Source organism: Pelobates fuscus, chromosome 8 (genome assembly GCF_036172605.1).
Source record: "Pelobates fuscus isolate aPelFus1 chromosome 8, aPelFus1.pri, whole genome shotgun sequence".
In the NCBI taxonomy this organism is placed as follows: domain Eukaryota; kingdom Metazoa; phylum Chordata; class Amphibia; order Anura; family Pelobatidae; genus Pelobates; species Pelobates fuscus.
Window position 1 is genome coordinate 160,968,855 of NC_086324.1, and position 22,738 is coordinate 160,991,592.

The window sequence follows — 22,738 nt, forward strand, 5'->3', positions numbered from 1 at the left end:
ATTTGTCTGTCTGTCTATCTATCATCTATCTATTTGTCTGTCTGTCTGTCGGTCTGTCTATTTGTCTGTCTGTCTGTCTATCTATCGTATTTATGTTTATGTAACCATGTCTTATCATTAACCTCATCACTGCCAGAGCTCTGCACACCCTCTGTCTCTCTGTATTTAACCCTCAGGTATCCAAATGGTTAAATTGTTCCAGTGTTCTGAGTACAAGGGAGTCTGTCATATCAATGCACTAGGCAGGGGGATGGGAGAAAAGGGGTCTTTCTCTGTAAGCATTGTACCCCTTTAATGTTACATTGTGACATCAATTCTCCTAGGATTCTAAACCTTTTATTTTTATTTTTTTTGACAGGGACCCACATTATGTAAAAGGCATTAGGTTGACAAACCATTCATCCTCTGGAGAATTAGCTCAGTGTCACATTCTTCACGTATTGTATAATTAACAACAAAATACATTTTGTCAAATACCTTAATTAGACTCTTCCTGGTATCAGAAGGCTCTCAGGGCACTAGGGAAGGCAGTGGCCCTATGGGGCCAGTTATTATTGGCAGTTGCCTGGGGCCTGATGAATAAGATGTGACTGCTCTTACCACTGGGGACCCCCCAAAATGACATGGGGAGCTTTTTTGAATACTGAACCCAGGGGTTATGAATAAGACTATAAGGCAAGGGGAACACAATCTGTCATTTTTTTTAGAAAAAGGTTTTGAATGTTCTAATAGGGAGAAATCATTTTTTTTCTTCATTTACCTTTCAAATAATCCTGCCTGTCTGTCTGTCAGTGTTATAAAGCATGCAGAATGCTTAGATATGGATCAATGCCTTTATTATTGTGATTGTGGAGAGTTAACTCTATACTTACTGTCTGGGGTGTGAGCTGTGTGCGTTGTGATAACTTTGCTGTAGCATGACAAATCTGAAATCTGGGTCTGGTGTATTGGGGAGATAAGGTGACACAGTCTGTGTTTTTGTCTTCAGTGTTTGAGTGGGAGGTGACAGATATATGTGTTTCTCATAGGGACATATGTGTTTCTCACGAGGGACAGGTCCAAATATCTGTGTATTAGGAGGAGGTGAGAGGGATGTGTCCCGGTGTCTGTGTATTAGGAGGAGGTGAGAGGGATGTGTCCCGGTGTCTGTGTATTAGGAGGAGGTGAGAGGGATGTGTCCCGGTGTCTGTGTATTAGGAGGAGGTGAGAGGGATGTGTCCTGGTGTCGGTGTGGAGGAGGTAAGAGGGATGTGTCTCGGTGTCTGTGTATTAGGAGGAGGTGAGAGGGATGTGTCCCAGTGTCTGTGTATTAGGAGGAGGTGAGAGGGATGTGTCCCGGTGTCTGTGTATTAGGAGGAGGGTAGAGGGATGTGTCCCGGTGCCTGTGTATTAGGAGGAGGTGTGAGGGATGTGTCCCGGTGTCTGTGTATTAGGAGGAGGTGAGAGGGATGTGTCCCGGTGTCTGTGTATTAGGAGGAGGTGAGAGGGATGTGTCCCGGTGTCTGTGTATTAGGAGGAGGGTAGAGGGATGTGTCCCGGTGCCTGTGTAATAGGAGGAGGTGAGAGGGATGTGTCCCGGTGTCTGTGTATTAGGAGGAGGGTAGAGGGATGTGTGCCGGTGTCTGTGTATTAGGAGAAGGTGAGAGGGATGTGTCTCGGTGTCTGTGTATTAGGAGGAGGTGAGAGGGATGTGTCCCAGTGTCTGTGTATTAGGAGGTGAGAGGGATGTGTCCCGGTGTCTATGTATTAGGAGGATGTGAGAGGGATGTGTCCCGGTGTCTGTGTATTAGGAGGAGGTGAGAGGGATGTGTCCCAGTGTCTGTGTATTAGGAGGTGAGAGGGATGTGTCCCGGTGTCTATGTATTAGGAGGATGTGAGAGGGATGTGTCCCGGTGTCTGTGTATTAGGAGGAAGTGAGAGGAATGTGTCCCAGTGTCTGTGTATTAGGAGGAGGTGAGAGGGATGTGTTCCGGTGTCTGTGTATTAGGAGGTGAGAGGGATGTGTCTCGATGTCTGTGTATTAGGAGGTGAGAGGGATGTGTCTCGGTGTCTGTGTATTAGGTGGAGGTGAGAGGGATGTGTCCCGGTGTCTGTATATTCGGAGGAGGTGAGAGGGATGTGTCTCGGTGTCTGTATATTCGGAGGAGGTGAGAGGGATGTGTCCCGGTGTCTGTGTATTAGGAGGTGAGAGGGATGTGTCTCGGTGTCTGTGTATTAGCTGGAGGTGAGAGGGATGTGTCCCGGTGTCTGTGTATGAGGAGGTGAGAGGAATGTGTCCCAGTGTCTGTGTATTCGGAGGAGGTGAGAGGGATGTGTCCCGGTGTCTGTGTATTCGGAGGAGGTGAGAGGGATGTGTTCCGGTGTCTGTGTAATAGGAGGTGAGAGGGATGTGTCCCTGTGTCTGTGTATTAGGAGGTGAGAGGGATGTGTTCCGGTGTCTGTGTATTAGGAGGAGGTGAGTCCAATGTTTTGCGGTGGCCCAGTGACATACTTCAGATTTTTCCAGGTTGTCAGCTGACTACTTGTAGCTTAAGCTGTGGGACCCTGAGGGTGGGGGGACCTTCAGGGCACTATAGTGTCAGGAAAACCACTTTGTTTTCCTGACACTATAGTGATCCTTTAACTCTAGTTCCAGGCTGGCTGATGACACCCCAATGATGCATACAGAGTTGAAACCCTCAGCAGCCGGAGCAACAGGTGCTTCAGTTCCTCCAGGAGTTTCATTCATGTTTCAAATAAATGTAGCGACTTGTAATCTGGTTCATACATCACTGCACCACTTTCATTATAGCGCGGTTTGTACTGCATATTCAAAGAGATTATAAAGATATCACACTCCCTGTAAGCAATGGTTAGATTAGGATCAGATGGAGGAATTTAGCCACTTCTCGGCCTCTGTGGATAAGGAGAAATTATGTTATGAATTTATTACTGATTCCATGAAACAAAGTTATCTTTGCGTTAACTGTAGGTACTGCTGGAGTGGTTAAAGTGATGATGGTAGTTGAGATCAGTATAACACACACTTACCTCCACAGCACCACTGGGTTCAGCACAACACATATTCCTGCAAAGCATCATATCCTTCCATAGACATAACACTATATGCGTGAGTGCATGCATGTTTGGTTACTCATCCCATAATAACGTGGGTGCACATGCATGTTCAGGTACCCGTGGCACCATCTCATGGCACACCTCTCAAGTGTCCCTCTTTCCTAGAAGCTCCATATTGCTGGTGTGTCTGAGTGTGTAATGAGCTCTACATAATACTCCCAGTAATGTGTCTTTTAACCCATTAATTCTGTTAGGTTATTTTATGCCGTAAGGTTGGTATAGCACCCCGTAATGATTCAGCCGTCCCTGGGGCCCGAACCCCCTCCTTTGCTGGAGATCTCGCAGGGGTACCGTCCCCCTGCAGACAGCAACCTGTCATCGCGATCACTGTTACAGTGTCTCATCCAATCATTTGTAACATTGTCTTTGCCCGTCTCTTTTATTTAATTTGAACTGAGGGTAGAGAGGCAGAGAGAGATCATTTTTAAACTGTTCTAAAAAGTGTTAGAAAATGTGAAAATAAAAAAATAAAATAAAAATGTTTTGTTTTACTTTTGCCAGTGCTGACCACAGCATTAACTATGTGAACAGTCTGATTAGGGTAATTAGTACTGTAGTACTATTAATATTTTTTGGGGGGTAAAAAATTTTTTTTTGACGCTTTTTGTCAGCTGCGGCCGATTTACTTTTTTTTTAACCCCTTCCCTGATCACTGTACTGTACAGTATTAACGCTCTATGGTACTATATCAGTAATTTGATTTTTGGACTGGGTGTTGGTTTTTCTGTTGGTTGAAGTGGGAATTGGTGAATGGATGTTGGTAGTGTGGATTAGGCATGTGGGTGAATTAATTAATGGGTACCCTCAAACTTGACTTCCTTTGTAATTCCCCAATTTACGGCTACACCTGGCTTCACAACAAGGGTAATTGTTTGTGGGCCTGTGAACTATTTTAGCCAATTTATGTTGGACGACATATTTGAGCTGATGGTTGAGCAAACCAACTTGTTTGCCAACCAGAATCTTTCTACGAATCTGGGGTCACATTACAGTAGAAAATACATGTGGGACCCCACTGATGCTGCAGATATTAAAAATCTTGGGGCTCTAACTCTAGTAATGGGTATTGTAAAAAAGCCAAGAATCAGGTCCTAATTGCACCCTATTCCTGGCCACCCCTCCTTTCCCAGAAGTTATGAAGAGGGATCTCTACAAGCAAATGCTGTGATTCCTCCAACGATAATGACCCATTTTTTGACAGGCTCTATGAAATTGGGCCCCTTATCCGACTCCTATTTGACAAATTTTCCCCAAATTATATCCCAGACCAAAACATTTGTATTGGAATCCCAATACATTGGAGTCCTTGTGAAATCTTCAGGTAAACTGCTTTTCAAACAATATAACCCATCGAAGCGATCACGATATGGCATCAAATCCTATAAATTATGTGAAACACTACTGGCTATACATGGGCATTTCGGATTTATCACGGGTAGGATAGCAATCTTGACCAATCAAGATGCCGTGATTCTGAGGGCAAAAATGACGAGATTGTGAAGGATCTGTACCTTTCCTTGTTAAATAAGGGTTATCATCTATAGGCTGATAATTATTATACCAGTATTGATTTAATTAAAAAATTATTTTGTTTGGAAACCCTAGCACGTGGCACAGTGCTTAAAACATGCAGAGGTTTCCCCCAAATCCTGCCAAGCGGCAGAAGCAGAAGATGCTCCTTGTCACCTCTATGCCACCATGCTGGCCCTTGATTTCACAGTTAGGAAAGATGTGTAAATGCTGTCTACAATGCACAATGAAAGTACAGTGCCAGTGTCTGTCAAAGGAGAAACAGAGCAGGCGGAAAAAGTGAAGTGCATTGTATACTATGCAAGTAAATGGGGGGAGTAGACTTGGCTGATTAATGCATACAGTTTTATCAGGTCAGCCGAAAAAGTAGGATCTGGTACAAAAAAATTACGCCAGGTTGCAATTTTCAATTCCTATGTGCTGTCACACTGGATTCTGGAATCAGAAGATGTCCAAAGACTTTGTGGCAAGCACTTTCCTTCCCGAATACCCCACACACCCTGTAAAAAGTCACCCCAGAGAAAGTGTTGTTAAGACAATGAATAGCTAAAGGGACTCTATAGTCACCCAAACAACTTTAGCTTAATGAAGCAGTTTTGGTGTATATAAAATACCCATGCAGTCTCACTGCTCAATTCTCTGCCATTTAGGAGTTAAATCAATTTGTTTATGCAGCCCTAGTCACACCTCTTTGCATGTGACTTACACAGCCTTCCTAAACACTTCCTGTAAATAGTCATCTAATATTTACACTTCCTTTATTGCAAACTCTGTTTAATGTAGACTTTCTAATTTCTTGCTCTGTTAATAGCTTTCTGGACCTTGCATGAGCCTCCTGTATGTAATAAAATATCAATTTACAGAGCAGGAGATAAAATCCTTTAATGTAAGCTACATCTGATTGAGTGAAACCATTTCGTTTTCATGCAGGCTGTGTCAGTCACAGCCAGGGAGGTGTGGCTAGGGCTTGATAAAAAGAACAAAAAGTGATTTAACTCATAAATGACAGATAACTGAGCAGTGAAATTTCAGAGACAAGATCCATACACAAAAACTGCTTAATTAAACTAAAGTTATTTTGGTGACTATAGTGTCCCTTTAAATAACTCTGTATGGGACTTGTTCATTTATTTGATTATTCTGGATTTCTGGCCTCAGCTTGTCCTGATTTCTCTGTTTAGCTGCCTTATTGGCTCCGACTTAAGCCCAGCCATTTTAAAGTAGCTATAACAAACAACTCACAATACTACAATTAGAATACTTGTTAAAATGATATGCCATCATGGGGGCAATTTTCTTTCTCTCAAAGGCGACATAGGCCCAGAAAATCACTTTGTACATTTTTCGATTTGAAAACGGCTAAATATATTTTGTTGTGCAACTTACAGAAAATAACCCTGAAAACTAGTAGATGGAGAGCACTTTTATATTTGTGAGACAATATTAAATAAAAATATTATATGAATAATATGAAAAATGAAATTTATAGTTGTACAGACATATAGCTCATATACTAGGTCAGAGATATAGGCAACCTTCGGCACTCCAGATGTTGTGGACTACATCCCCCATAATGCTCTTACACACACAATGCTGGTAAAGCATCATGGGAGGTGTAGTCCAAAACCTCTGGAGCGCCGAAAGCTGCCCATGCCTGAACTAGGTTTTGTTTTGGTCACAGACTGATTTCTAAACTGCAATAAATGTGTTTAGAAATCAGTCTGTGAATAATATGCATTGTTCTTGTAATAAATTAGATTTAGTTCTGTAAATTGTGGCCATTGACCACACCCCCCACTAACACCCCTAAAATTAAATTGTCCCCTTTTCCATTTGAAATGTTGGGAGTTATGGTTATTGCATTGCCCTGATACACTACATGTAAGATGGATATGTTATGGTATAAATCCTAATTTAGCATAAAAATAGTACATCCCAAAGATAAGCTATTGGTTTATGAAATAATCTTATCAGTGATAATTTCAGGGTTAATTACTAAGCTTACTGAACTGTGCGTTCTTTAGGAATTCGCCAGGAAATTTACCAGTTCTGGCTAAAATATCCAAGCTGGCAAACTTCAACAAGCCAACCGTAGGGAATGAACGTGATGATCTCTTTAAAATCACTTCTTTTAGAGAAAGATTGCCTGTATTTTAATGACTAGAGCAACAATTTTCGTAGCTTTCTGTACCTTTCTAAATATAAACTACATTAGACCCTGGGGTAATCCCTCCCCGCAGATCAGTGAAGAGTTTTCAAAAATATTGTGTTAAATGAAATATAATCCCTTTTCAGTGTGACATGAAGAGATTAGTTAATCCCAGTATTTACTTCGTGGAAAGCTAGTAGGATGTGCAATTTAGTTCTGTAAATCCCCAATGACCAATGACATTACGTGCCTTCTTCCCTGTTTGGCCCCTAAAGATGGCTTCCAGCGTGGATTTTGTGTTTAGCCAACCACTAGTTAATGATTGTGCAATTTTCTTGGATACAGTTATACGTTTGTATAAGAGGTATATGATTCATTGTGTATGTAGTTGCATACACAGATTTTTTTTTTTTTAAACTTCTCAACAATTTCCATTTTAGAGAATAAACCTGTGTGGCTAATTCTTTCCAATTTGGATGTCTGGACCCAAATTATAGTGTTTTGGTTTTCTGGTTCTTACCGTTTAATAGATAGGCCCCAATGTTTGTAGTTTATCCCACCTCGCGCAGGCCATTAGTAGGTCTTCCATTAAACTGGGAGTTTTAGGAGGGGCATGTTTTTCCCTGCTTGTAGAAGCTCGCAAAGCATCATGGGACCTGTAGTTTTACATCAGCTGAGGATTTATCTTTTTGACGCCTAAAGATCGGTCTTGGGCTAGCTTAACCCCTTAAGGACACATGACATGTGTGACATGTCATGATTCCCTTTTATTCCAGAAGTTTGGTCCTTAAGGGGTTAAGGGGTTAAAGGGATACTGTAGTGCCAGGAATCCGAAGTTGTATTCCTGGCACTGCCGATCCCTCTGCCTCCCCCCTCCCTCGCGCCCTCACCTACCCGTTATATAAGGGGTTAGAAACCCTTTATTTACTTACCTTATCCCAGTACCGATGTCCCTCTGAAAACATAAAGCAGTGATTCTTAACCTTTTTATCACAGGATCTGAGAGCATGGGAATTTATATACCAGCTTTGAGAGTATAAGTTCTGGATATTATTGAATTATTGTGTGAGGTACGTGTGCTGTCTATAGGGGTATATGAGGCGTTACATTGGATGAAGCCCTGGACGTTAGGGAATTAATGTAGAGCCATATTCTGTACAGTAAGCAGGAAAGCTCACACTAAGGCGTTTGTGTTTTTTACAACTTTATCACTCGCAAGGCTTTGTTCTTTGCTGCCCTTTGTTTGAGACCATGCGCGCTGTTTACACTGCGAGTTTAATTGGTCTCCACCCAGCCTGACAATAGTGTCTGAATCTTTATCCACCCTGAATCAGGTGAAAGGTATGAATGGACGGTGTATACTGTCTCACTGCTGGAGTGCTATGAAGAGAGGTGGCTTATCTCCTTTTTGACACATGTTGTGTCAGGTATGATGCGATAAAATGGGATTTGCCTAACCCCATGTTATGAGGGGGTTAAGGTTTTAAAGAAAAAGAGTATTTTTTCATTGCATCAAAATCTTGTTGTTCCCTCATTGTCTCCTCAAAACTAGGGACTCTTTATTTGCAGTTGTTAAATTATCCATTAGGATAAGCCTACAGGGCTCCCTCCAAACTGTGCATGTAATGGAATAAATTACAATATTCCTTAGACTATATCACCTTCTACCGTAATACAGCAAGCATCAGGTTAGTGTACACTTAGATTGTACATTGTTGGAGTGTGTGATACATCAGCGAATATGCTACAGTTTGTATCCCTAATCCCAAACCCAACCCATATGTTATCTGTTAAATTAACCCCAGTTCTAAACTCTATCCCGTAACTTCAGCTGTAAGGCCTAAACCCTGTCCAAATCTCTAACTCCTTATCTCATCTGTTACCCCAATCTTATTTCTAAACTCTAACCCTAATCCATTTCCTTAACTATTTATCCCAAATCTAAAATATAACCCTAATCATAACTGTAACCCCCTAGTCTCCATTCTAAATTCTGCCCCTAACCACCTTCTCTAACTGTAATCCCTACTTTAAATTTTAAAATCTTAATTCAAATAGTAAAATCTTACCTTTATTCCAGTCTCAGCACCAGCAGAGTGGAATAAAGATTTTACTATATTTATGAGGGTAAAGGGTACTAGATAGTGTTTTTTTTTTTTTTTTTAATTCTTTATTTATTCCAAGGTAAAACAGTACAGTGAAAACACAATACATCGAAACATTGGAAGATATTGTAACAGTTTGTATGCCATGTCTCCAGTGCATCTTTAAAAACAAAAGAGTGACACTCCTTACACTCCTTACATACTTTTCCTACACCAACATATCTTGGAGTGAGTAGAACAAACAATATAGTGTGGACACACTGTCCTCCCTGGTATATTTTAATTTATAACATAAAGGGAAAATCAGATAAGACGTGAATAAGCTATAAATCACCACATAGACATTTCTTTAGTCGATAGGACATGCCCTATTCTTTCTCAGGTTTTCACATGATTCCAAAAATCCGCCTCTGAATCACCTAAAAATTGCAATCCGTCTGTTTCTGTGCGTACAGGTCCATGTCCCATCGTAATGCATATTAGTTACGTATTGAGTGGTTATATTTCAACATTTGCGGTGAATTCTCACGGTAAAAAAGAAGATAGAAGAAAAAGATAAGAGGGGTAAGTAGGAAGACAGAAAAAGGGAGCACGAGGGGAGGGTGCAGGGAAAAACCGGCCAGCTCATATCCAATTTATCTAATCCCAACCTTGGTAGTATCGTTAGCGTGTACCTCAGGCATTCGCTGCGCTGGCTTCCCAAGGGCCCCAAATTTTTTCGAACTTTTTTGTCGAGCCTCTAACCCTGGCTGTTAGGTCATCCATCAGATAATGATCTCTAATCTTCCGAATTACCATATCAATTTCCGGAGCCTCGCTCCGCAGCCACACCTGTGCCAATGCTCTCCTAGCGGCTAGGTTCACCTTATGCAACAGGGTCTGTTCAGCTTTTGTCCAGTTCTCCATAGATCTAGCCAGCAAGAACACCCACGGGTCCAGCTTAACCTCTCTCTCAAATATGTCTTGTAGGAACTGCGCAATCTGCCGCCAAAAGACCTGCGCTATTGGGCATTCCCACCACATGTGAACGTAAGTGCCCTTGAGGCCACACCCCCGCCAGCATAGGTCCTTAGTAGTTTGGTTCATACGGCTCAACTTAACTGGGGTAACATACCATCGAAACAGCGTCTTGTATGCTGACTGCGCGGCCGCCTCCCACATTTCCTGCCACTCCACTCCTTCCAGTGTCTCCCCCAAGTCCGCCTCCCATTGATCTATATATGTAAGTCCTCCCCATTCTAAAGTGTTATTGCACAACTGTGAGTATAGAAGCGATATCAGTTTGCTCGGGAATTGTTCTTTCGCGCACATTCTTTCAAAGAATGTCATCTGTGCCTCTGCGGCTTTTTTAACCTGAGTGTCTTGGGCGTAAGCTCTAATCTAAAAAAATCAAAGGTTCGCAAAGGTGTTTTGTTGCTCAAATCTTCAAATGTCACCAACGACCCTCCCTCATACAACTGATGTAATCTCTGCGCCCGTTCTATGCCTCTAAAATCCCGGGCCGTCATTCCTGGTAGGAATGCCATGTTAGATAGTGTTTTTTAACACTATAGGGTCAGGTATACATGTTTGAATTTCTGACCCCATACTGTTACTTTAAGGTCAAAATAGCTGAAATGTAGATATTCTCTAAGTCAGCTATATTTTCAGTTTGGTTACTCTGGCCTTAAATTTTTAATTCACTTTGAATTCTTATTCGCTCAACTTCTGAGCAGCATCTACAACCGTTATTAAGGAGGGGCTGGGGAGAAATTTTCACAATTTTTTTTTTCACTTATATTCGTTCATCCTGTATAATAGAATATTTGAGAAATGACTTGCTTTAGACATTATACAATGTCCTTCATCATGCAATTTCACACAGGGTCTGAAATGTTAGGATAAAAACAATAATGCATTTTTTCTGACATACAGTAGATGTGACAGAAAAGGTAAATACAAATGGTTAAATACCTTCCTTATAAGTATTTGCAAGGGCCCTGGGGGCATTACTAGCAGTGCAGCTTACTAAAAATGTCAACAGCATGTAAAAACAATGTCTGCTTGTGAGCATAAGGCCGACATACAGAAAACACAGTTAAAGGGAAACTATAGTGTTAGGAATACAAACATATATCCTAACACTATAGTGCTGGACCACATTTTAGATGTCTGGACCCTTTCAGAATAGAGATAAACGTCTTTTACTTACTTTTTCTCCAGCGTTGTGCTGGTCTTGCTGTGGCTGGCCCCACCTTCATGGCTGAGGTAATCAATCTCAGACATGGAGAAAGGATTGGGAGACTATTGTGTAGCAAAATGCTGCACCGCACCAGTCAGCATCTCCTCATAGACATACATTGAATTAATGCATCTCTATGGCGAGTGTTCAGCTCCTTCATGCAGAGTGTGGAGACACTGAACACAGGTCCTGCATAAAGTGAAAAACATAACCAGGAAGTCACTCAAGTAGCTGTCTGAGTGACAACTAGTAGAGGTGCTACTAGGCAATAATGTAAACACTGTCTTTTCACTGATAAGGCAGTGTTTACATTACTGATCCTGCAGGGACAGGCTGTAGACACCAGAACAACTACTTTAAGCTGTAGTTGTTCTGATGACTATAATACTATAATATCCCTTTAAATAACATATTCCTAAAATAAAGATACTCAAAAATGCTACAACATTCTTTATTCATCTCTGAAAGGCTAATGTAATGCTAATGGGGTAAAATGGCAGAGTCCATTCATTCCCCCATTTCCCTGAGTTTAGGAATGGTATGACTCATTAAAACTCCCTGCACTGCTTGAAAATAGGATTGCGTTTATAATTTCAGCATTATGTTAGTGACTAGTGGCTTCTGGCAGAGAAATACATTTCTCTACAGGCTGGTAATCACAACTAGAGTATAAATGAGGATAAGAAAGTACTTGATACAGTCCCCCCATAAAAGAAAAACATCAAACCAAAAAGAGAAGGATTGCGAAAAACAATAATTTTATCCCTTTAGGTATTCATAGCTCAATTCATAATTTTTTTTTCAAAGTTTTGCTATTATTATTATTTTTCCATAGACTGTCAGGAGGCTATGGATGGGCTACATTTAAGAGACATTACATAAAGTTCTCCATACAATACTTGCAGCTACATACTGAAGGATGGTGGTGGGGTGGTAGTTCCAGAATCTAAGGGGTTGCATTGGAGAGAATGTCGGATTGTGATGGATGATAGATACATGGTGATCATGGACATCTGACGTGGGGGGTGGAAAAAAGATTTTATATGTTTAGGAATCTTTATCAACATCAATTACTGTCAGTAACAGTAACATCAATTACTGTCTGTGTATAATATCATTGGACAGTCAGTGCTCTCTGTATAATACATGGCTGTGTGTATAATATCCCAGGACAGTCAGTGCTCCCTGTATAGTGCTGCTCTCTGTATAATACAGGTCTGTTTGTGTATAATATCCCAAGACAGAGAGCAGCACTATACAGGAACACTGACTATCCCGGGATATTATACACACACAGATCTGTATTATACAGATAACAGCACTATAGTATTATACAGATAGCTGAGCATATACCCCATGTCCCAATCTCTAGACTACTAGTACCTGTCAACAGCAGCTCCTAGACGCGTGTAACAGGGCTAAAGTGTGCGGCAGCTCACACGGATGATTCAGCGGTAAAGCGCACTCACTGGCAGAGCCAAACTGAGAATCCAAAGCAGCCCTGGGAAAAAACATATGTCATTTCTACAAGTCAATATGTATATATTGTACAGTAAGCACACAAGCTCACTGACATGCGCAAATAGGCTTACTGACAGACCAAACTCTCTGACTCACACACAAGCTTACTACAGACAAACTCACTTGTAAAAACACAAGGCTCACTACAAAGAAGTTCAGGGACACGCACAAGCTCACTAAAGACAAGCTCACTGACACACACATGCTCACTAAATAGAAGCTCACTGACACACACAATCAATACCATCTTAACAGCGTTAAGGCCCCCTGGGCAAAGCAGTGCACTGGGGCCCTTCCTACACAACAACTCACAGGAATAAAATTTTTCATTATTGATAGACTGCTGAGTTCATACACACAGTACACTGAATACATACACACACACACACACACACACACACAGATTTCTGAATGCACATAGACTTCTGAATGCACACAGGCGTTGCTGAATGCACACAGGCTGATTTATACACATACACACAGGCTGCTGAGTCCATACACACACACACACACAGACATACAGACAGCTGAGTCCATACACACACAGACACACACATACTGCTGAGTCCATACACACACACAGACACACACACACAGACTGCTGAGTCCATACACACACACAGACTGCTGAATCCACACACACACACAGACATACATACTGCTGAGTCCATATACACACACAGACTTCTGAGTCCATATACACACACACACACACACACACACAGACTGCTGAGTCCATACACACACACACACAGACTGCTGCTGAGTCCATACACACACACACAGACTGCTGCTGAGTCCATACACACACATAGACTGCTGAGTCCATACACACACACACACAGACTGCTGAGTCCATACACACACACACACACAGACTGCTGAGTCCATACACACACACACACACACACACACACACACAGACTGCTGAGTTCATACACACACACACACACACACACACACAGACTGCTGAGTCCATACACACACACACAGACTGCTGAGTCCATACACACAGACTGCTGAGTTCATACACACACAGACTGCTGAGTTCATACACACACAGACTGCTGAGTTCATACACACACAGACTGCTGAGTTCATACACACACAGACTGCTGAGTCCATACACACACAGACTGCTGAGTCCATACACACACAGACTGCTGAGTCCATACACACTCACACACACACACACACACACAGACTGCTGAGTCCATACACACACACACACACACAGACTGCTGAGTCCATACACACACACACACACGCTTCCTCACTAGCAGACAAACACACACACACACGCTTCCTCTCTAGCAGACACACACACACACACACACCTGAGCACATCAAGCCTACCTGTTGCGGGGGCGGGGCTTATGTGTGGGAGGCGGGGCTTCGTTTGGGGGCGGGGCCTATGCCGGGGAGCCTGTCAGTGCTTCCTCCGGCCACAGACAGCCCCCAGCCTCCAGCTGAGCTGCACTGTCCTGCATTCCCTCGGGCTGTCACAGACTGTTACAGCCCGAGGGAATAGAATCTAAACACATGGCCAGCAGGTTGCTGGCATTTGGGGGGGGGGGGGGCCAAAGAGGGGGCTTAGCATGAGGGGGCTTAGCCTGCCCCCCCCCCACCCTAGTGACACCACTGCCTGATCTCAACCACCCTTTAAAGACGTATGATGAACTTTATTTTTTTTGTTTCTAGAAAGCTGTCGCCTGCAACATGATTGAAAAAATGTTAAAAATTAAAACGAAACTATGAAAGTACCCTATCTTGCCTCCCTTTCGTGTTGATAAAGTCTCCTTATCAGCACCTGAGCTCTGATCAGTGTCTGAGTGCTCCCTGGGAGGTCTCCTCTCTGTGCCAGATTGTCATCTAGTAGTTCACTTACCCAGGGGTGCACTTCCCTGCTCCACACTCATGTTTAATGAAGTTATCGCAAGGCATGCCCTATTGTTCTTGAAAACCAGTCTGTCTGCTTTTCATAGGAGAGGGTTATGCACAGCCCCCATTGTTAAAAGGGACACTCCAAACTGGAGTTGACTATTTTGTTTTTAATGTGTTATGATGGTGCAAAAATAGTCAAAATAAACAAATCAATAAACATACGCTGAATGTCCCTTGTTTGCTGCAAATCCACAGGAGTTGCTAATTCTTCAACTTCTGCCCAGAGCTGGAAGTGGCTTAGAGCTGTTAGCCAATCTTGGATTCCTTCTCCACAGTAAAGGAATTTTGTACAGTACACACCATAACGGTTCTTTAGACGAACACCGTATGCTGCAGTTTTGTCGCATCTTATCTGAAATATAACGTTTCCCCTTTAAGGGCTTTTGATGTGTCTTGTTCAGAGTTACGACTCCTTGTGGTTCCCCTATTGTTTCACATCCCTACTGAGTTTATTTGCATAGGGCCTTGTGGATCACTGATTATAGGGTATTCTACACGGTAGGTACAGCAGGACCATCTGCATTATGAATGTGTGTCCTTCGAATCCCTGTGGGTAGGACTTGGCATTTCATTTAGCCAATTCCCATAATGAAAAGTTTATTGACACAGATTCTATATCCCGAGTACCTCCTACCATGGGCTTGTTTGTGGCTACCTGTTCACAGTGTCAGATTGACTAATCACTGCAAGAACATAGCAAGATTAACAATAAGGTGACCCTAGGCAGCCATCTATTGCCAGCGGGCTAGATAGGGACCCCGGAACCATGAATTAAAGAGAAGTAGTCTGGATGCCTATAGTGCCTTTATCTATGGCTATGTAAAGAGTGTATCGCTATAGTGTCCCTTTAACTATGCCTATGTAAAAACACCTACAGTGTCTGTTTAACCATGCCTATGTAAAGAGTATCCCTATAGTCTCCCTTTAACTATGCCTATGTAAAGAGTATAGTGTCCTATAGTGTCCCTTTAACTATGCCTATGTAAAAAGTGTCCCTATAGTGTCCCTTTAATGCCTATGTAAAGAGTGTCCCTATTGTGTCCCTTTTACCATTCCTATGTAAAGAGTGAAGAGGGGTCCCAAACTGATAACCTGCCTACGGCCCCATGGGATCAATCCTTTTCTGGTCTCATGGAATGAGATCTCTGAGAGGGGTGCATGCGAATGCAGTGTGTTTGGTAGTACTGATCAGGACGTGAATATATTGCATGTGCCTGCATGGGGTTTGTATATATAAGATGTAAGTACATAGGGTTTTAGTGTGTTGGATGTGGCTCAATGGATCTGGTGTATATAGAGCGTGCGTATGGGTTTTGTTGCATTGGATGTAGGTACATGGGGCATGGTATATATTTAGGATTTAGTGTAGATCAGATTTGGGTGGTGATACAGGACCGAGTCAAGGGGCGCAGTGATGTTGACTGGAAGGAGTAGGAAAGCCGGGAACATGTCTGAACTTGCTGGGATTTGCGTTCTAACCCCTAGTAATATTGGTTCGCGGTGGGGATGCCTTGCTTACTTATTCACGGCCCAGAACATCTGCATCGACTTTTTGGCTCTCTGCACTGATCTCCCCGTGCTCATTTTAACCCTTTAACTTCTACATCGGACAAGGGTTAGTAATCTTGGTTTTGTAGCAGACTACAACTGAGTTAGCATTCGGGATAATATCTAGCATTAGAAATAAACTGTATTCTTTTTGTTATATGATAGTTTTTAAAACGTGATCTGAGCCTCCGTGAATGCAATAAATGCTTTTAGCAATCAACCACAGCAATGGAAAAGGAATCTCTACAACAACCACAACCTTAATTTTGCGTAACGTTCACTAATGTTGGATCCATTGGTACAGCCATCTAGAACTTGGGGACAGTGAGTTTTTTTCTGTGTGATCCAGGGGATTGGCTTGCAAGGATATATCCCTCTTTGGATAAAATAAAACCTGGTGCAGTGTCCTGTTGTATTTAATATGGCCTGGTTGTGACATTTTACTCCCCTCCCCCCCCCCCCCCCCCCTTCGGTCAGTTAGGGACCTGTGGTCAGCCTAGTATGTAGTGGAATGATTACATTTCTGTCCCCACCTATACGAAGGCCGCAAGTCAGTGGCTTGCTGAGTCTTGGCTTAAAAACAGTACTTAAACAGATAATAACCTTCAGGGATAGATTATTTTTCGATTTTTACGTTGTCTCTGGATTAACGCAGTTTACGGCTCAAACACCGTTTTTCTAGCTACGTGGATCCTTTAATTATAGAAGAGGCACCTCTAGACCGTAACCTCGTTTGAGCAGAGCCCTCATCTACCTATTGTTCCTGTGTCACTGTGTAATTGTCTCATTTATTGTAAATTTGTAAATTTACCCCCCCCCCCCCCCCCCCCGTTTCATAATATTGTAAAGCGCTGCGGAATTAGTTGGCGCTCTATAAATACTAATAATAATGATATGTTTCAAGAATGGGTTTTATTCAACATTTGCAACATTTTAGGCAAAAACTGTTTCTTCAACTCTGATATATTTTTTTTTCATTTTTCAAGTTCCTACAATTCGTTGTTTGTTGAATTAACATCAGTGAGTTATAACGGAATAGAGATCTGCTCTATAATCAACGCTGCTATGTAAAAATGATTTGCATAACGGATACAGAAGTCTATATAATAATTCAGTGCACACACAGGATATTAATGCACAGAATCTCGGCCCGCTTAATTTAGGGCCTACTGGAGCTGAAGCACCTAGCCCACACAATTGCTGACGTGCAGAAACTATCTTTGCACCCAAGGAGGAGAGAATGTTTTGGGTGTTTACTGACTGCTTCGGAATGCATTCACACTTTGCTCCGAAAATCTCTTTTGGCCCTATCTCTCCCCATGTCCATTGCTGACCTCTGTGCCACCATCGGCAATTCCTTCCATGCTGGAGATAGCCAACCTGCTATGGACTATATTTCCCACAATGCTTAGCAAGATAGAGCCTCTGGTATTCTAATTTTCACAGTGGCTGAGTACCATGGGAGTTGTAGTCCATCCATGTAAGCCAGAATAAGCCAGAATGCAGATGGCTGCCAATGCCAGTTCCATTCTTGGTAGGGATTCTTCCTTTAATTCAATTTGTCCTTATCCCTTGTTCTGTGGCTTGATGTCTATTAACTCCTCAGCAGGGCCCCATCCCTCCCTCCACTGGGTCACCGCTGGATAGACATTGTCACCCTGTGCTAGTGACCCTGCAGTAGCCTCTGGAATCAGAGGGGGAGGGGAGCGCCACTTTGTTGTGCGTCTGTTTACGTGTCACAATATTTAATTTTCTGGGTGTTATTTTGTGTTCGTCTGTTTATGTGTTACTGAACAGAGTTAATCCTGCGTTTGGCCTGTTAATGGCAAACCTCCTGTTCACAGTTCCCCAGACGGGATTAACCCCTTCACTGCTGCAGATTCCTGTTGTATATGTGTCTGAGGTTTAAAACAAAAAGCTTGCATTATACGGTCTTTCTGACGATATGAGGATGAGAAATATATAAATGTATATAGCACAGACAGCGATCCATTTTGCCACATGTTTTGTGACATGGATTTAAACAAGTGTTGGAAGATTTGGGAACATATTCCTGCTTCACACCTTCTGTACCATGCCATGCCAGAGACACCATATTGGATTGCGTAGGCCATTGGTGTGAACAGAAATCCCTGTTATGTCTGTGGATCCAACCTGAGATGTTGCATATTTTGTACCATGAAACTTAACCTATTGGAGGTGGTGGTTTTTAAAACGCTAGAACATTAACTACTTTAGACTATGACTTTGGCTGTAGTTATTATGTTGTCTCTCTTGGCACCGTCTTCTCTTTTAAGGTCCGACCATTCCGGGACTGTTTGATATAAACTGGCCTCCTACCATCGCCAACGGACCACCCCAATCTTGGCTATATTCATTGGAATGAACACTTCCACATTATCCAAACAGGATGCCAGTCACTGGCTAAAGAGTGATGGGGTTGGGTTAGCCCAACACTCTCAGCCAATCAATGTCAACCAGGTTGAGCCTAACTGGAGAAGTTAATTGCGCATTATCAGAAGAGGATTTCCATTGGTGTTGGGAAGAGCCCCTCTTTAGTTCAAACACTTCCCAGAAGATTTAAAATTAAAATTGCAGGAACGATGACCAGGGTACTCTCTATGGTGTTTAAAGTGTCCCTCTAAAGTGTGACACGTGGTTTAGGTATTGTAGGTGTTACATCACATCGCTGGGTGTTCTTTTTTTGTGTATTACACCATTCTATGCTAGATCCATCTTCTAAAACTCCCACACAGCTATTTTTAAAATGCTGGGATTAACAAATATCACATCACAAAGAACACAAGTTGTATACATTTTGTGTTGTTCGGTTTCTGATTGGCCGAATCATTACTAAACCTCTTGACCACGTCTGCATGCTTTATATATTGAATTGCAGCCATGTAACTTGCTGTTTGCAGTATAGTATGCGCAGTTATAAAGTATGTGTGCATATGTAGATATATATTATATGTGTGTGTATGCATATATAAATGTATATGTGTGGGTCTGTGTAAGTATATAGTATATATGTGTATGTCGGCATGTAGTATGTATATGTGTGTAGGTATACATTATATGTGTACACTTGTGTGTAGGTATATAATGTGTGTGTAGGTAGATGTGTGTGTGTGTGTGTGTGAATGTAGGTATATAATATGTGTGTAAATATATAATGTGTCCGTGTGTAGGTATATAGTGTGTGAGTGTTGGTATATAGTGTGTGTGTGTGGCTATAATAATGTGTGTGGGTCTGTGTGTGTAGGTATATAATGTGTTTCTGTGTGTAGGTATGTAATGTGTGTGGGCCTGTTTGTGTAGGTGTTTAATGTGTGTGTGTGTGTTTAGGTGCATAATATGTGTGTAGGTATATAATGTGTGTCTGCATGTGTGTGTAGGTATATAATGTGTGTGTGTGTGTGTGTAGGTATATAATGTGTGTTTGGGTTGGTATAGAATGTGTGTGTGTCTGTGTAGGTATATAATGAGTCTGTAGGTATACAATGTGTGTGTTTTAGTGTAGGTATATAATGTGTGTTTGTCTTTGTGTACGTAGGTATATGATGTGGGTGTTTGTGTGTGTGTGTGTGTAGGTATACAATGTGTGTCTTTGTGTAGGTAGGTATATGATGTGTGTGTGTGTGTGTGTGTGTGTGTGTAGGTATACAATGTGTGTGTTTGTGTTGGTAGCAGGGCCCTCACCCCCTCTGTTCCTGTGCGTCCATTTGTCTGGTTACAATTACGTGTCTGTTAGTCCACCCATTGTACAGCGCTATGGAATTTGCTGGCGCTATATAAATAATAAAATAATAATATATAATGTGTGTGTGTAGGTGTATAATGTGTGTGTGCAGGACTATAATATGCATGTTCAGATATATATGTGTGTGTGTGTGTGTGTGTGTGTTTCTGTATCCAATCTCCTCGCCTGTTTCCAGTTTTTACATTCCGGGAACACCCTGTCTTCCTATTTTCTGTTTCTCTTGCTGTTCTTTTCCACTGAATCTTTTATTATTTCCTCCTTTCCCTCTAGCATTCAACCCACAGTTCCCTTGTTTTGTTCTTTATCAATCCCTTATCTTATCAGACTCCCCCAGCCTCACCAGCCTCTCACCCCTCTGCATCCCTCCCCTCCAATACATTGGATCATTCTCTTTTAGAACCTCTGTCTATCTCCCCCCCATCTATTCTCTCTCTCCCCTGCACAGCGCTCCCAGGCCTTCTAACATTCCTCACTGTCTGGTCGTGGCTGGCGTTATGCCCAGGATAGGGGGTGGTGTGGGAGGGGTGGGGGGCACGCCTTTATCCCCACATGGCACTAACTGGGTGACCCTCCCTCTCTCAAAATCTCAAAGGAGGGGGGACGACAGTGTTTTAACATCCCATGGTGGGGACTCCCATGCTCCCCCTTACCCTTCAGGAAACCACACGTGGCAATCAGAATCACCCTTTCACTGCCACAGACATTCAGCCAATTAACCTTTTCACTGCTTGTGGACTTGGCTGTAGTAGAACCCGTGTCTGCAGAGCATTGGCCCGGGTATGGGTGGTAACAGTATAACACTTGCACTGAAAGGGTTAAACAAGCAATGCTATGCAAACCTTTTTTTTGTAACTGTCTCTTTATGCTCTCTACCCAGACCGTCCATCCATCGGTGGGGGCCCCTGGTGCAAACGTTGATCATGCACTCCCTGGACGAACCATTAGATCTCAAACTCAGTATCTCTAAGCTGCGGGCAGCACGAGAGAAACGAGAGCGGAATGGTGGCAGCAACAGGAAACGCTCTGTTCACCATGAACTGATGATCCGGGATGATGGGACCACTGTTATCACACCAGTCTGCTCCTCACCCCCTCCAGGTACCTACATGCCCGGCGTGCCACTTTGATCACTATACATCAGCGTTGTATGCCATTAGACTGTAAGATCGTTTGAGCAGGGCCCTCTTCAACCTATTGTTCCTGTAAGTTTTTGTAATTGTCTCATTTATTGTTTAATCTCCCCCTTTGATAATATTATAAAGTGCTACGGAATATGCTGGCACTATATAAATACCAGTAATAATAATAATATTAATTAGGGGTGCCCTGTCCGACTCCATGCCTGACTTTTTTCAGCATGATATGAGTGGCCACAGAGAGCGATACCCTCAACCCCCAACACAAAGCTGTGGTAGTCCTAGTTACAGTGGGGTCATTGTTTAAAGAGCAATGCTCGGTCCAAGTGGAGCAGTCACCACAAACATCAATAGAATGTTACTTCTGATTGTGTTTTGAACTGTATACCAGAAATACTAGTTCTACAGAACACCGTCATGTCATTAGAATTCTGCAGGACCTTACACTAATAGCAAATATGCAGGTTGTACACAGGTCATATATGTTCGGTCCGGCCATACAGACACTACAGGTAGAGAAGCCCAACTTGTATAGTCTTTGGGTACCACCTACGTTGTGTGCCAACTTTCATCTCTATCTTTTCTTCGCACCTTCGTTCTAATACTGTGATGCCTGATCTGTGGCAGTTCGCCTGCTATGGACCCTTTTTACTATTTGGCTGGCTTAGCTTCTTGGGAACGAGGTGCATAACAGTTGTAGTGTCAAAGGTCAATGGTATCTGCTCTAATGGATTGTTTGGCCTAACCCCAGATTGACCAACCAATAGTTGCTGAATTTTCCTTAATTGGCTAGGCAATCCCATAAGGTATATATGTCCCCCTCTTCACCCCCACTCGTGGTCTTCTTCCATTGCAGTTCTCTGGTTAATAGGCTCTCCATTTTATTCACAACAGGGTTCCTGCCTCGGTTTCGAGAAGAGGACAGTCCACCTTTCTCATCTCCTCCAGTGGTGGACCTCAGTCTTTCCCCACTTTCTGGAATGGACTCCCCAAGCCGTGCATCTCTGTCTCCGGAAAGGGTGGGTGGAGTAGACACTCCTCTGGTGAGAGTCAGCTTTGATGTATTGATCTCAAATTTTAGAGGCAAGACCCGAGGGGGTTATTCAGTAAAAAAAACAGCCATGGTTGAGAGATAGCTGTGAGTGTATTTTATTGAATTTCTGTGGGCCAGTTTTGCTGTTTGTGAGGGAGGGCCTGAGTGCGACAGATGTGTTTGGAAAGCCAATGTGATGATATCACTGGGTGTTAGTGTTGGGCTCATCCCTCGAGGCTTATTACAGCACTGTCATGCATAAAACACGTGGCTGAGAAGGTGTCCTTCTGTTAAATATACATTGTGCTGGTACAACCATCAGCAAACTTATAGATTAAATGATATTCTTACCTGATCATGTTTGCCACCTCCAATATGGCCGCAGGTGGATGTAGATGCTACATGCACAGTCACCAGACACAATGCAGAGATTTATCAAAGCATCAAAAATGAAGCATAATTCTTAAAGTGGGGCAATCACCATGAAAACCAGTAGGCACCAGTAGCTCCTTCACCTTAAATAAAAAATTTAAATATGGAAAGCTAGTTGACGATGTCACTTAACATTGACAAACACTGATCTCAGAAACTGAACATAATATAACAATCCTCAAACATACTAGAAGCAGGGTGCTGCCTAATTGCAATATAAACATCTCTAAATTATAAAC

General features: G+C 42.5%; 1 protein-coding gene across 2 annotated transcripts in view; it reads left to right on the plus strand.

Moving 5' to 3' along the window:
• Positions 1-22,738, plus strand: part of GLIS2 (GLIS family zinc finger 2) — a 37,238-nt gene that overhangs the window by 883 nt on the left and 13,617 nt on the right. The window contains exons 2-3 of one of the 2 annotated variants that reach the window (XM_063430566.1): positions 20,776-20,996; positions 21,929-22,077. In XM_063430566.1, the coding sequence (XP_063286636.1) occupies positions 20,819-20,996; positions 21,929-22,077 (327 nt within the window). In that variant the 5' untranslated portion in view covers positions 20,776-20,818. The remainder of the gene's footprint in view (positions 1-20,775; positions 20,997-21,928; positions 22,078-22,738) is intronic. The other variant, XM_063430567.1, reaches the window with a different exon arrangement.